Source organism: Oreochromis niloticus, linkage group LG17 (assembly GCF_001858045.2).
Source record: "Oreochromis niloticus isolate F11D_XX linkage group LG17, O_niloticus_UMD_NMBU, whole genome shotgun sequence".
Classification (NCBI taxonomy): Eukaryota; Metazoa; Chordata; class Actinopteri; order Cichliformes; family Cichlidae; genus Oreochromis; species Oreochromis niloticus.
In genome coordinates this window covers 27597855-27610296 of record NC_031981.2, presented here as the reverse complement: position 1 = coordinate 27610296, position 12442 = coordinate 27597855, and the positions used below count along the sequence as shown (strand labels likewise).

Here is a 12442-nt window from a genome sequence, read left to right as displayed (position 1 = left end):
AGGTAAGTTTACCAGTCTCACAAATCGTTGTCATAAATACACAATCGTTAACCGTTTATTAATATAACCTTTGAGCTCAACAGTAATTAATTAGTAGTGGAAATAATTTCTGGTACGCATTACAGAAATGTAGCAGTGACAATAATATTGTATGCTGTAATCGCACTGGACAATTAGTGATACAAAACAACTGTTTTATCCTGTGAATAAAAGTATATGTTTTTGTCAATGTACCGTGGTAATAACAGAAGCGAAACGCAATATTGTGTCAGGACAATTCACTATTTATGCACAATAAATAAAGGAGCATAGCGCGACAATTTCTGTTCAGCGCCAGACTTGCTTGTAACCTATATCACCAATTATGTTAAGAAAAATGACATATTAACTACTACAAAACACTGACCTTTGTGGGAATGCTTGGAGCAGACTAACATGTGAGCTGGAGTGTTCTGAGACGTTATATTTGGTATATCCAGACCATCCGTCTGCTCTTACTTCGGAAACATGGCTTAAAAAATTTCTCTTCAACGACATAATCCGACAAAAAACCCAAAAACGATCTCTTTACCCGTGGGCTTCCTGTGGCTGTCATGCGACCGGCTATTGCAGTTAATAATACAACAGCTTCTTGCCATTTTTTGTGTTTCTTTTTATCGCTGTGTAACTGAGTTCAATTGAAAGCCTGCGTTCGCTAGTACCTCTTGCCTCAAGTTCCCATAATCCTTTGCGGTTTTACCCCTGAATGACGTCACATTTCCAATCTCTATCCTAGTGGGCCGGTCTCTAGTCAAAATGCCCGGGCCGATTTTTTGTCCCAGTCCAGCCCTGCCAGGAGAGATTACTATAGCCAGTGCTAACGCTGCACCAGTTACAAGAGGCACTCGGGCTCATTATTAGCAAGCAGAGGTGAGGCAGGTCAATTTCACAAATCAAAGTTTATTAGACAAAACTACTAAAAGCATAGAGCTGTAACACCAGAGAACTTCTTAGGTAGCAGGGCTGGCAATACAAAACTGTTAATTAAAACACTTTATTAAAAAAACATTAAAAGGACAAGTGTCGCTGCCACAGTGCTAACCTAGTTAAATTAGCAGCTCGGTAAAATAATTAAACAAAATGGTGGAGACCAGCCAATTGGGGAGGCAACCTACAGGGAGGAGTGCCAAAGGGTGCCACCAATTACTCACCTGTGTGGCCTCACTGCAATCTGAATGGTGCGTTATACCCCTTTCCCAGTGTGTACACCCACATCCATCAGGGGGGATTCCACAACACGTACCTACCCCCTACAACAAGCGGCTGTGCCTCTACTAAAGCAAAAAACCAACAAAACCTATAAATCGAAACGTATAAAGCATCAAACTCAGTAAATGAGATCTAAAAGAAACAAGAACAAACACACTCTAAGATACAACTCCTTCTAAAAGCATGATTAAAATATAAACAATTAAGAGTAAAATACCATAAAACAAGGAACCAGTCAATGCCAGTCCATAAACCCCTTGCCCCTTCACTCATAGGGATGCTTCCCCTGTACTTTGTGATAATTTTCTTTAACTATTTCACTGACAAAATTTCAGTTCTGAGGGCATCTCTCTCATCTCAGTTGAACTGGACATGTGCGTGCTTAATAAACTGGCAAATTACAGCAGGATATTCCTATTCTCGGTCAGAAGGCACAGGTGACTTATATGATGAAAGAGGGGTCCACAGCCATGATAATTTGGGTTCCTTTAATCCAAAACATCTTCAGAACATTTGTGATCTTTAATCTTCGTATAATTAACGAAGTATGAATCTATGTGAGTGTGTCTGTGGTTCTGTAAAACAACTGAAATTACAATTAGAAAACAATTAAAGTAAACCAAACTGGTCTAAATAATACAGAAAGGGTTGAACAGAAAAATCTAATTCAAAAATGACTAAACACCACCCCCTGGTGGACACAAATGGGCTGCTGCACAGGGATAGACTCCATCTTTACTTTGGGCAGCTTAGTCCACAAGGGTGGCGCCGTTTTGGTCAATTCAACGTGAGTAACTACAGTGTCTCGTGGCTACACAAACCACTGGCAAACTCTATGCAAGCATCACACAACATACATGGGCAAGTATATGATAAGTTACAACCATAGGGCAAAGAAATACAAGGCACTTATTTATCCTTCACACACACGCGCAACACATGTTCAGTACAACAAACCAGCTCCACCAGCGCTATCACGGTGAACCACCGTGTGGTGTGAATGAGACACGGCAAGCCCACGGGTGACAGTTTTGAGCCATTTTATTACACGCGACTGCAGCTCTCAAGCTGCCAGCCGCAAATACACCACACCACAACAACAACAACACAACGGGGACTCAGGGGGTTGGCCCTGAGTCCCCGTGTTTTACCAGGCTGGCGTGATTGCGGATGCAGTGCAGGGGCCTCCGCACGGCACCGCCGACCACGCCTCACCACACACAGCGCAAACACAAAACCCAGGAGGGGAGGAATGTACCATCTTAGCAGTAGTTAGAGGGGGTGCGTGGAACAGTCTATATACACAAATCACAGGGGTTTTATACAGCACATTAGTAAACATTAAAAAAAACCATGTGAATATAACTAAGGACATTCAGCTGACAGTTCAGATAAAGTGATAAGTTTTGACACAGGCCATTGGTATTTATGTTCCCCAATGGCGACTTCAGCTACTCGCACCTGTCCATCCAGGCTGGGAAACACCTGTGTTACCTGTCCTACGGGCCAGGAAGCCCGTGGGAGCTGATAGTCCACCACCATGACAGTTTGTCCCACTTTCAAAGGTGGAGTAGTCTGGTTCCACTTCTGGTGATGCTGTAGTCCAGGCAGGTAGCGCTGAGTGAACGGAGTCCGGAAGTGATCCGCTATGACTTGGCTGTGACGCCATTTGCGCCTTCCAAGTTTTTCTCTGGTGCCATAAACTGCCTGGGGAAGGGAAGCATCATGCCGCCCCATGAGCAGCATATTTGGCGTAATTGGGTCGACATCTGCAATATTCGAGGAAACGTATCCCAGTGGCTTCGAATTAAGTATGCCCTCTACTTCAATAAGAACGGTAAGCAACAAATCCTCTGGCACCGCTTGACCTTTGAGAACTACTTGAAGTGCAGATTTGACTGAACGGATCTCCCGTTCCCAGGCTCCCCGAAAATGTGGAGCATGCGGAGGGTTGAAGCGGAAAGTGATGCTCTGTTCACTGAGCTTCTCCTGCAGTCGTGGCTCCATCGCTTTGAATGCCTCCTGCAGCTCTCTGTCTCCTCCTCTGAAGTTGGTGCCCTGGTCACTCAGTATTTCAAAGGGTTTTTCTCTTCGAGCAATAAATCTGTACAGAGCCATGAGAAAGGAGTCAGTGTCCATACCAGTGAGGAGGTCGAGGTGAATGCAGCGGGTCGTAAGGCATTTAAATATAATGCCCCACCGTTTCTCTTGTCTCCTGCCTATCTTTATAGTGAAAGGGCCAAAACAGTCAATTCCTGTGGACCAGAATGGCGGCTGATGTAATCGCAAGCGGGTAGCAGGAAGATCAGACATCTTCGGTGAAACAGGATTGGCTCTCCACTTCTTACACTCCAAACAGCGATGCTGATGCTTCCTTATAGCCTGTCTGCCTCTTAAAATCCAATATATGCGTCTCAATTCAGCAAAGACACGCTCTGGGCCAGGATGCAGGAGACATGTATCATAGTCTTTGATGATGAGCTGAGTAGTAGGGTGGTCTGGTGACAACACAATAAGATGCAGAGTGTCAGTGTCCATCTGCTCTGCTCGCCGGAGACGTCCACCTACTCGTATGAGGCCAAGCTGACTGTCATATTCTGGAGAAAGTTTGCTCAGTCTGCTGTCTTTGTGCACCTCTTTCCCAGATTTAAGTGTGTGTACTTCAATAGGGAAGCTGTCTTGTGCCTGTTTGAGAATTTGAACTTCTGTCTCCAGTCGTTGTGCTGCTGACATAGGAGGGGCAGCCGCCCCGTGAGAAGACAGGTAGGTGGGCTGCACCAAGGCAGGATTGTATACAGGGAATTCCGGTTGAGGTGAGCATGGAGTAGGTTGCATCCAACGCAGCTCTTGCAGAGTCAAGTTATTAACTAGTATTTCCAAGCACATTTTGACCTTTTTAAAAATTATATATATATATATATATATATATATATATATATATATATATATATATTAACAGTTTCATATAGTTCCAAGACAAGATTGTAAATGTCAAAAGCAAAAACAATGTCGCAAAAAGTTGGTAAGAACGCAAACACCTCACAGCCGAACTTGCGGGCTGCTGCTAATACTGCATCCCCGCCTCGTGGTAAAACTTCGCCACAGCCTGGGCCGTCCGACACGCCGACCATCGATATGGAGAGGTTCACGAAGGCTGAACTGCTCTCTGAACTTCGTGAAGAAATTTCAGCATTGTTTAAGAAGGAGCTGACGGAAGCGTTTGCAGAGATCTCACGTCTATCAGGTCCGACATACAGCAGCTAAAAACGGACCTTTCCTTTCCTCAGCAAAAATAAAAAGCTCTTTTGAACATCATAACAACATGTCTCAAAAAAGTTGGCACAGAGTCGTGTTTGCCACTGTGTAGCATTGTCTCTTCTTTTAACAACAGTCTGTGAACATCTGATGAGAGCAGCTAATAGATTTTTGTCTGATCTTGGATTCTAGCTGCTCACTTTTCATTACTGTTGTAATAGCTGCAGTATGCAGTTTAGTATACTGTAACATACAAGGGCTTCCCTGAAAAACATGTTGCTCTAACCCCTGTATATACCTTTCAGCATTGCTGGGGCCTTTCCAGAGCAAGCTGCCATTTCCATAGACACTACTGCACCATCATACCATCAGAGATGCAGACTCTTGATAATAAGTTGGAGTTTCCTCTTCAGTCTGGAGGACACAGTATCTATGTTCTCTAAAGCTGCTAGAACTTGTGATTTTATACAAGTACCATCTATTTCATTAAAAAAAAGATTAATGAAAAATACAGTTTTATAATTAGCAAAACATCACAACACAACTCCATTTACTTTATTTCATGGATGTATTTATTTGAATTGCAACATCATCTTCCTCTGCTGTTTCTGTCTACTGAGGAGATGAGAATCTGCCAAAGAACAAGATGGACTTGGTCTCATTGTGTCTGATGAAGAAGAGGAAGGGGTGATCTGCTGTGAAGTGTGTGTCCTGTGCGATACGAGAACCGAAGACAAAAATATATGTGGCTGCAGCGGCCTCCGTGCCCTCCTCGTTCACCTTCACAAAGGCCTTGTGGGCCACCGTAGACAGGAAGAGCCCCCCTTCACCGTTCATGCCAGACAGATCAGCTCTTCCTGCACAGAACACGTCCTTCATACCCAGTTTAGCCAGAGGTTCATTCAGCACGTAGTTTTCCTCCAGCTTGAATTTTGGCAGATAAACGCGAATTTTTAAATGGGTCCTCATGTTTTTCCTGTCGGTCCATTCATTCAGCCTCTCCTGTGTTAGCTCCTTCTCCAGCTGGAACACAGTTAATACATTTTGTCATATTTCTTTTGCTCATATTTAAATTCATTTTATACATGAAATCAGGAGCTGTCTGTTAAATTCTTCAATGATCAAATTTAATAAAGTAAACTAAAGTGAAGCAGAAGAGTTTTTGTGGCTTTTCTTTACAGGAACTTGTTTCTAGGCTGTGTACCTTCAGCAGAGGGTCTGAGCCGTCTGAGGACTCTTTAGGCAGCAGAATGAACATGCTGAGCTCCTCACCCACATAGGGCAGCTCCAGGATCTGCAAATCATGGTCAGGAATGTAGTTGTAGGGAAGCTTCTTCCTCTGGTACATCATCTGGACTGGTACGGTCTCATTCTGACACACAGGAAATCCAGGTGACCAGATCATGTTATCATAAAGCGTCTGATGGTGCTTACCTTAAGCCTTTGAAACTGTTTCCTGTATTCACACTTTTTGTCCTGATTTTGTAACCTTCAGTTAAATTTCTACCTGTCTGATTTTAAAGGGCATCTCTTTGGTGTTTGCCTCCTCAAATGGGTTCCTCCAGTTGCCCTTGAAGTACACAGCATTGACCAGAGCCAGTCTGGTATCTGTGTTGACTGTTCCTGGCTTCAGAAGGTCTTTTATCTTATCTGACAGGAAATACAGAAACACAACAATATTTCATTATAATCCACAGAGGATGCTAAAATGATTCCCTGCTGTTCAGGCTGTGGAAGATGCACATTCTCACTTTCTGTCTGCTGCTCGACCCAGCTGTTGATCTCTGCTCTGCACGCCTCTGGAGCTCCGATGAAGTCCACAGCCTTCAGGTCTGCCTGGTAGTACTTCTGTGTGGCTTCAAGGAAGTCCTGCAGAGAGCAGACATCTGTTTATTAATCCAGTCTTTGTAATGAAGAACTTTATGAAGAGAATAATTGATGTGGACACTCACTGGGAGGAAGTGGGCAGTGTTTTCTCCATAAAGACGGTTGGCTAGTTTCAGGATGTAGGATGCAGACGGTGAGTTGATGTCAGCGTTCAGTTTCTGGAAGTCTGCATGGACGCCTTCACCTGAGCTGAATGAGAGGGCCTGTGTGGCATTGAAGACAAAGACTGAAAGGATGTGACACTGAGCCTGTCTGCCATTTCAGCACCATGTTTAATAATAACCATTAATTGACTGTCAGCATCATGCTCTCAGTAACTATACTGTTTGTGGGTTTTATGGACTTTGATGCCATTTATATAACACATTCCATCCTCATATGGTAGACACAAATTTCTGACGTCCCACTGGGAACATCTTGGGGTTCAGTGTTTTGGACACATAGAAAATTAAGCTTTTCAAAGATGTTAAATGAAACCCCAAAATTAATTTATTCATAAATCTAACGAGGACAAGAATTATTAGTTTATTAGTTAGTTTATTATTCAGCCAGCACTCTTGTAGCAAAAAAGTTCAGATTATATATATATATGTATATATTTAAAGACGAAAACAAAACAACATTATTTCTTCTGTATAGAAAAACACAGACTGCCACATCTGACTGATTTTAAATTGTAACGAGGGCTTGAAGTTGCACAATCATGTGGTGCAGGTAACAAGTGACAGGGAGCTGACCTGAGCCATCTGAGCTGCAGTGTCTCCTTTAGCTCCCAGGTAGACCATGGCCAGGGCTGAGCTGATGCTCAGAGGAGAGACAAAGATGTTTCCAGCAGGGTTTGCCTGGCTCAGAGTGCGGAACAGCTCCAAGGCAAAGACTGTGTTTGAGTTGCTGACGGCGGACATGGCTGATGGTGTTTTCCTGTAACATGCAAACAACCGTTTAATCTGCTACAGCATTACATACCGGAAACACAACAAGAGACTTTATATTAAAGCATCGAGAAAAAGTGAACTTTTTTAGGATCGCGCAAACAAACAGACGCCACTGCCGAAGCTGCCCCACCCACTGAAGTTAAGACTCCGCACACGGTGCGCCCCGTTTGTCAGCAGCGACTCTGCTCACTTATACGAGACTTAAAGCTACTTTATTCACAAGACCTTAGGCTACGTTCACACTGCAGGTCTTAATGCTCAATTCCGATTTTTTGATCAAATCCGATTTTTTTGTCTGCTTGTTCACACTACACATAAAATGCGACATCAAACGCTCTCCAGTGTGAACGCTCAAAGCAGCCCGCATGCGCAAAAGAAGATGTCACACACAACTCGTTCTGTTTAGAGTCTAAACAGAGACCCTGGGTCTAAACTTTAGACCCAGAGCAAACAATATTGTTTGACTGATGGCCCTTAATATAAAGACTTCGGACTTTATGTTTCCAGATTTTTGCTTTAAGTTATTTTGTTATTTACATAATAATGTAGATGACCTAATAATGATCCTTTTTGCTGTTTTAGAGGAGCGGTGCTTCAAAGGATAGTTGCAGATTTCTGTCAGAATCTGCAGAAAATACAGTAAAAATAAAATGTTCACATTTCTCCAACGTTGTCTTCCCAACAGTTTCACCGGATGGTAGGAAATCGTTCGCGATGTCCTATCGGGCGCTTCTCCGGGGCTGATAATTGGCGTCTGTCTTGTGTCAGTGACGTAAAAGACGGATTTAATGCGACCTGACCGTTCACACAGCAGTCGCTTTCTAAAACATCGGATACGTAACGGATTTAGTACTACATACGAAAGTGACCCAGATCGGATTTGAAAATATCGGATTTGTGCCGTTCACACTGTCATACCAAGATCGGATACGGGTCGCATAGGGGCGAAAAAATCGGATTCGATGCGCTTTCGCCTGCAGTGTGAACGTAGCCTTATTCAGAAGTGATCGCCACAGTGGGTAGCTTCGCTTGTTCGACTTGATAGATTTTTAAAAAAAAGTATTATTATTATTATCATTATTATTATTATTATTATTATCATTATTATTTATTTTTAGTTTTTAATTAATTAAAAAAAATCAGACCTTTCTGACTCAAATCCAAGGGGATATGCCTTACCTCGAGCCGGGGATCTTTCGCTATGATAGGCGGGTGTGTACACTGTGGAGACACTGCAACCTAAACGAGACTGATGCTATTGATCTGTGAGTCTGCTGTGTCCCAATTCAGGGTATGCACGCTTGAGGTACGCACACTACGCGTACTACGTAGGGTTTCCGGTACAGATCGGGTAGTGACAGCACTACAAGTACAGCACTACAAGTACGGGAAGTGCGGAAGTGAGAGGCTTGTGAAATGGGACGGTCTAGCCTTCGTCGCGCTGTTCAGGTTGCCGCAACCATGATACTAACCGCGAGAAACGTTTCATACAGCATTTTGTGACAGAAATGAATGAGAAAAAATGTTTTGTTGTTCATTCATTTTTGTCATGACATCACTTTGATTAGTTGAGTATCTGAGGCTGAGACCACAGGACTGTAAAACATGATAGTTGGGCTTCATTTCTGTACTGAACAGTCATTTCAAGATTAGTTAGTGAATAACAATTAGTTAATGTTGTTCATGAGACTAAAATCATCTCACTGTGGTAATGTTAATATAATATGGACAATATTATATGTATTGTGAGATATATATATATATATATATATATATATATATATATATATATATATGAGCTTGAGCTCTGGGTCAAAGATGCAAGTAGCAGTTAATTATATTTCCTATCACCTTAAATCTTCACTCAAAGACAAGTATCTCTGACAGTGTATATACAGATGTATTATATATAAGAGACAAACATTGTTCTTTCAATATGTTGGCATTACTAAATTTGGCTCAATGCTTATATATATGTGTAAAAAGAAAATGTACGAGCTGTGATAACTGTTTCTGATAGAATGAAGAGTAGACTGATATATGAAATATTCCTTTATTGGGTGAGAAAATCAGACCATGTCATAACTGCTTTAAGTCTTACAGAATAGATATCAGAGCCTTAAACAGGCTGACTTCTGCTAAATGGGTCAAACTGGGCAGAAAGTCTACAAACACATAACATCCTTATAGAATATGATGTAACACTATAGATCAACTTACCTCAGAATATATAAAGCATATAAACAATTACAGCAATATGATGCAACAAACACAGCAGTGCTACTAATCCAAAATACTCAAAGCTTCATAGAACTGAAACAAACATTTATTTTTAGCTCCATTCTGCTGCTGATACATACTTTAGGTTTCTGAATATTAAACTTGTTGCTGCCTTTCATAGTGTGTAACTTGAAGGCCCTGAGTACTTTCTCCCACACTGAAAACACTGGGATGATAACATTATTTGAACATTACCTAATAAGACTGATTCAGGACAATTAGTTATGTTAAACTTTCCTAGCAGTCCTTCACAAACAGGGAACAGTCTGTATATTCTCTCCATCTGTCAGCTGCTGCTGGCTCTTCCTCCTCCTCTTCCTCACACACTGCTGAGTTTGTCCTGGTGGATCATCAGGGCCCTGTTTCAGAAAGCCGGTTTAGTGCAAACTCTGAGTAAGTATACCCTGAGTTAACGAAAACTTTGGGTTTTTGGTTTCACAAAGCGAGTTTAGATTAATTCTGAGTGAGTTACTATGACGACACACTCCATGAAGCTAACCTGCCCCCTAGCAGGTTTACTTCAACTAACCCTGACTGTCTCCGCGTCTTTGTCGGAAACCTGACTGTAGGAAATGTCAGACATGGCGTGTCCCTTCCTTGAAGAGCCAGTAGATGTTGAAGCCCAAATTCTCCGCAGAGCTCTCCGCCGGGAGAGAGTGATTAGAGCGCGTTTGGACATTTTATCATTTCCTGATGATTTTCTGTGTGAACGTTACCGTTTTTCAGTTATTCAAATAAATCTATAATTTATTTGAATAACATCCTCAGGCCTTATATTGCTCATATAAGGCCTGAGGATGTTATTCAAATAAATTATAGATTTATTTGAATAACATCAGCCCCCACCTGTTTTTCGGGCCTCCGCTTTTTTTCTGTTGGCTATAACGGGTCACATTTGAGCATACAGAGTAAGCAAATATGTACTTGTAATGTGCTCAGATAATTTCAAGTGCTTACAGAAAGAAAATTAATGTAGCCTCTAACTGCAATTGATTTACATAGGACAAACAGACCAAGCACTATGGCTCATAATACAATTACACCTTACCTGTTTGGACTATATTTTTATATTTCATTTTTACTTGGTGCCAGGAACGTTTGGGGCCTGTTGGGTTGCACCTGCGCTCACATCACAAAATAAAATGTATAAAATAAAAAATAAAATGAAATATGATAAAATAACGTGTTAAATGGGTGGAAATCCCTAGATCAATGTTTAAATTAACACTCATGCATTGACTCTGTCGGCTATGTTTTGCCATGCATGCTCCCTTTCTTTTGCAGCTGCGGCTGTGTTACTTTTTTTCCGCTAAATTTGCATGTTATCGGCATATGCTGCCATCAGAATTTCGGCCTCAAGCGCTGTAAAATACATTGACCGCACCTTCTTTCCCTCCGTCTCCATGGTGACTCGCTTAATCTGTGCTCCACTAATCAGGGCTTTATGTATCCTCGTGCGCGCGCTTAACTTGGGGTTAAAGCAACTCCGCGTTGATTGAACTAATTGTTATCAGCCTTTCTGAAATCGAATATTCCAAGTTGAACAGTTCGGGGTTACTCAGCCCTGAGTATCATTTTTAACTCTGAGTTTTCTAAACCCGCTTTCTGAAACAGGGCCCAGGGGTGCAAAGCCTCACAGATGATGTGCAGCAGTGGGTCCCTCAGTCTGTCCTCACTCTGGACACTTGCAGTTGTCACACATGGAAATCAAATGTGTGATAAGCTGCAGGATTCAAACACAAGTGTAAGTTATAAATACATGTTCATACTTTTATTCCACAATCAGAGAGAAAGAAACAGAGAGAGAGTGCAGGACAGACAGACAGGTGACAGTCTCAGGTGTACACACTGCTACAAAACAGCACAAGAGAAGGAGGATTTAGTGGCTGTGTCCGAATTCAGGGGAAGGATGCTTAAAATGCCATATTTGGATGCAATGACGTCACAGCTACATGACGAGGACTGTCCGAATTCAAAGAGCACTCAAAATGTGGCGACAAATGCGTCCTACTTTTCTGCGAATTTGAGGCTTAGCTGTGTCCGAATTCAGAGGAAGGATGCTTCGATGCCATATTTGGAGGCAATGACGTCACGGCGATGCGACGAAGGGTGTCCGAATTCAAAGAGCACTCAAAATGTGGCGACAAATGCGTCCTACTTTGCCCTGAATTCTAAGGATGGTCTGATGTATCCTTCATGTCCTACTATATCCCAGGATTCATTGCGGGTCATAGAGGAGATTTGTTTCTGATAACGATGGTGGTCGAAGCAGGAGAGGAAAACACTTTCATATGTAAGTATATGAAAATCTGGTTGTACAAAAGTTAAATTGTTATAGCGGTCGTTTTGTTAAGCTTTGGGCATCTGCATAGACATGTTTCTTTTCTTTAAAATAACCGTAAACCAGCTTGTATCGGGGGTCCCGCGATTTTTCATGTATTGCCGCTTACATACAGCTAATTTTGATTTTTTCGAATTGGTGATATGTTGTGGGGAACAAAGACCAAACGGCTTAATTTATTAAAACGAGGAGAAAACGATCACCTCTTCACTGGGGTGAGGAATTGGGCCGCTACAGCGTGGATGTACAAGAATAAATCAATGTACACATCATATTCATATGAGTGCGGTCCCCAACCTTTTTGAGCCACAGACCGGTTTATGTCAGACACGGAGCGGCCTTTAAGGTATCGCGGATAAATACAACCACATAAAATGATCCGACCAAGACAAAAACTGTGGTATTTTGTAAATATAATAATAAACGTGAATGTACTGTGTAATTGTGTAACTTTATTAGAAGCGTCCTCCTGAAAATGCGCCAATATTGACAGTAA

General features: G+C 42.1%; 1 protein-coding gene across 2 annotated transcripts in view; it reads right to left on the bottom strand.

Annotated features, from left to right (window-relative positions):
• Window positions 1-5052: 5052 nt before the first annotated feature.
• LOC102078176 (leukocyte elastase inhibitor) overlaps window positions 5053-12442 on the bottom strand; it is a 72229-nt gene continuing 64839 nt past the window's right edge. Inside the window, exons 1-7 of one of the 2 annotated variants that reach the window (XM_019346562.2) lie at window positions 8505-8647; window positions 7128-7311; window positions 6456-6593; window positions 6255-6372; window positions 6011-6153; window positions 5708-5875; window positions 5053-5526 (exon numbers count right to left, since the gene is read on the bottom strand). In XM_019346562.2, the coding sequence (XP_019202107.1) occupies window positions 5116-5526; window positions 5708-5875; window positions 6011-6153; window positions 6255-6372; window positions 6456-6593; window positions 7128-7295 (1146 nt within the window). In that variant the 5' untranslated portion in view covers window positions 7296-7311; window positions 8505-8647 and the 3' untranslated portion in view covers window positions 5053-5115. Of the gene's footprint in view, window positions 5527-5707; window positions 5876-6010; window positions 6154-6254; window positions 6373-6455; window positions 6594-7127; window positions 7323-8504; window positions 8648-12442 lie in introns of those variants that run through there. The other variant, XM_019346561.2, reaches the window with a different exon arrangement.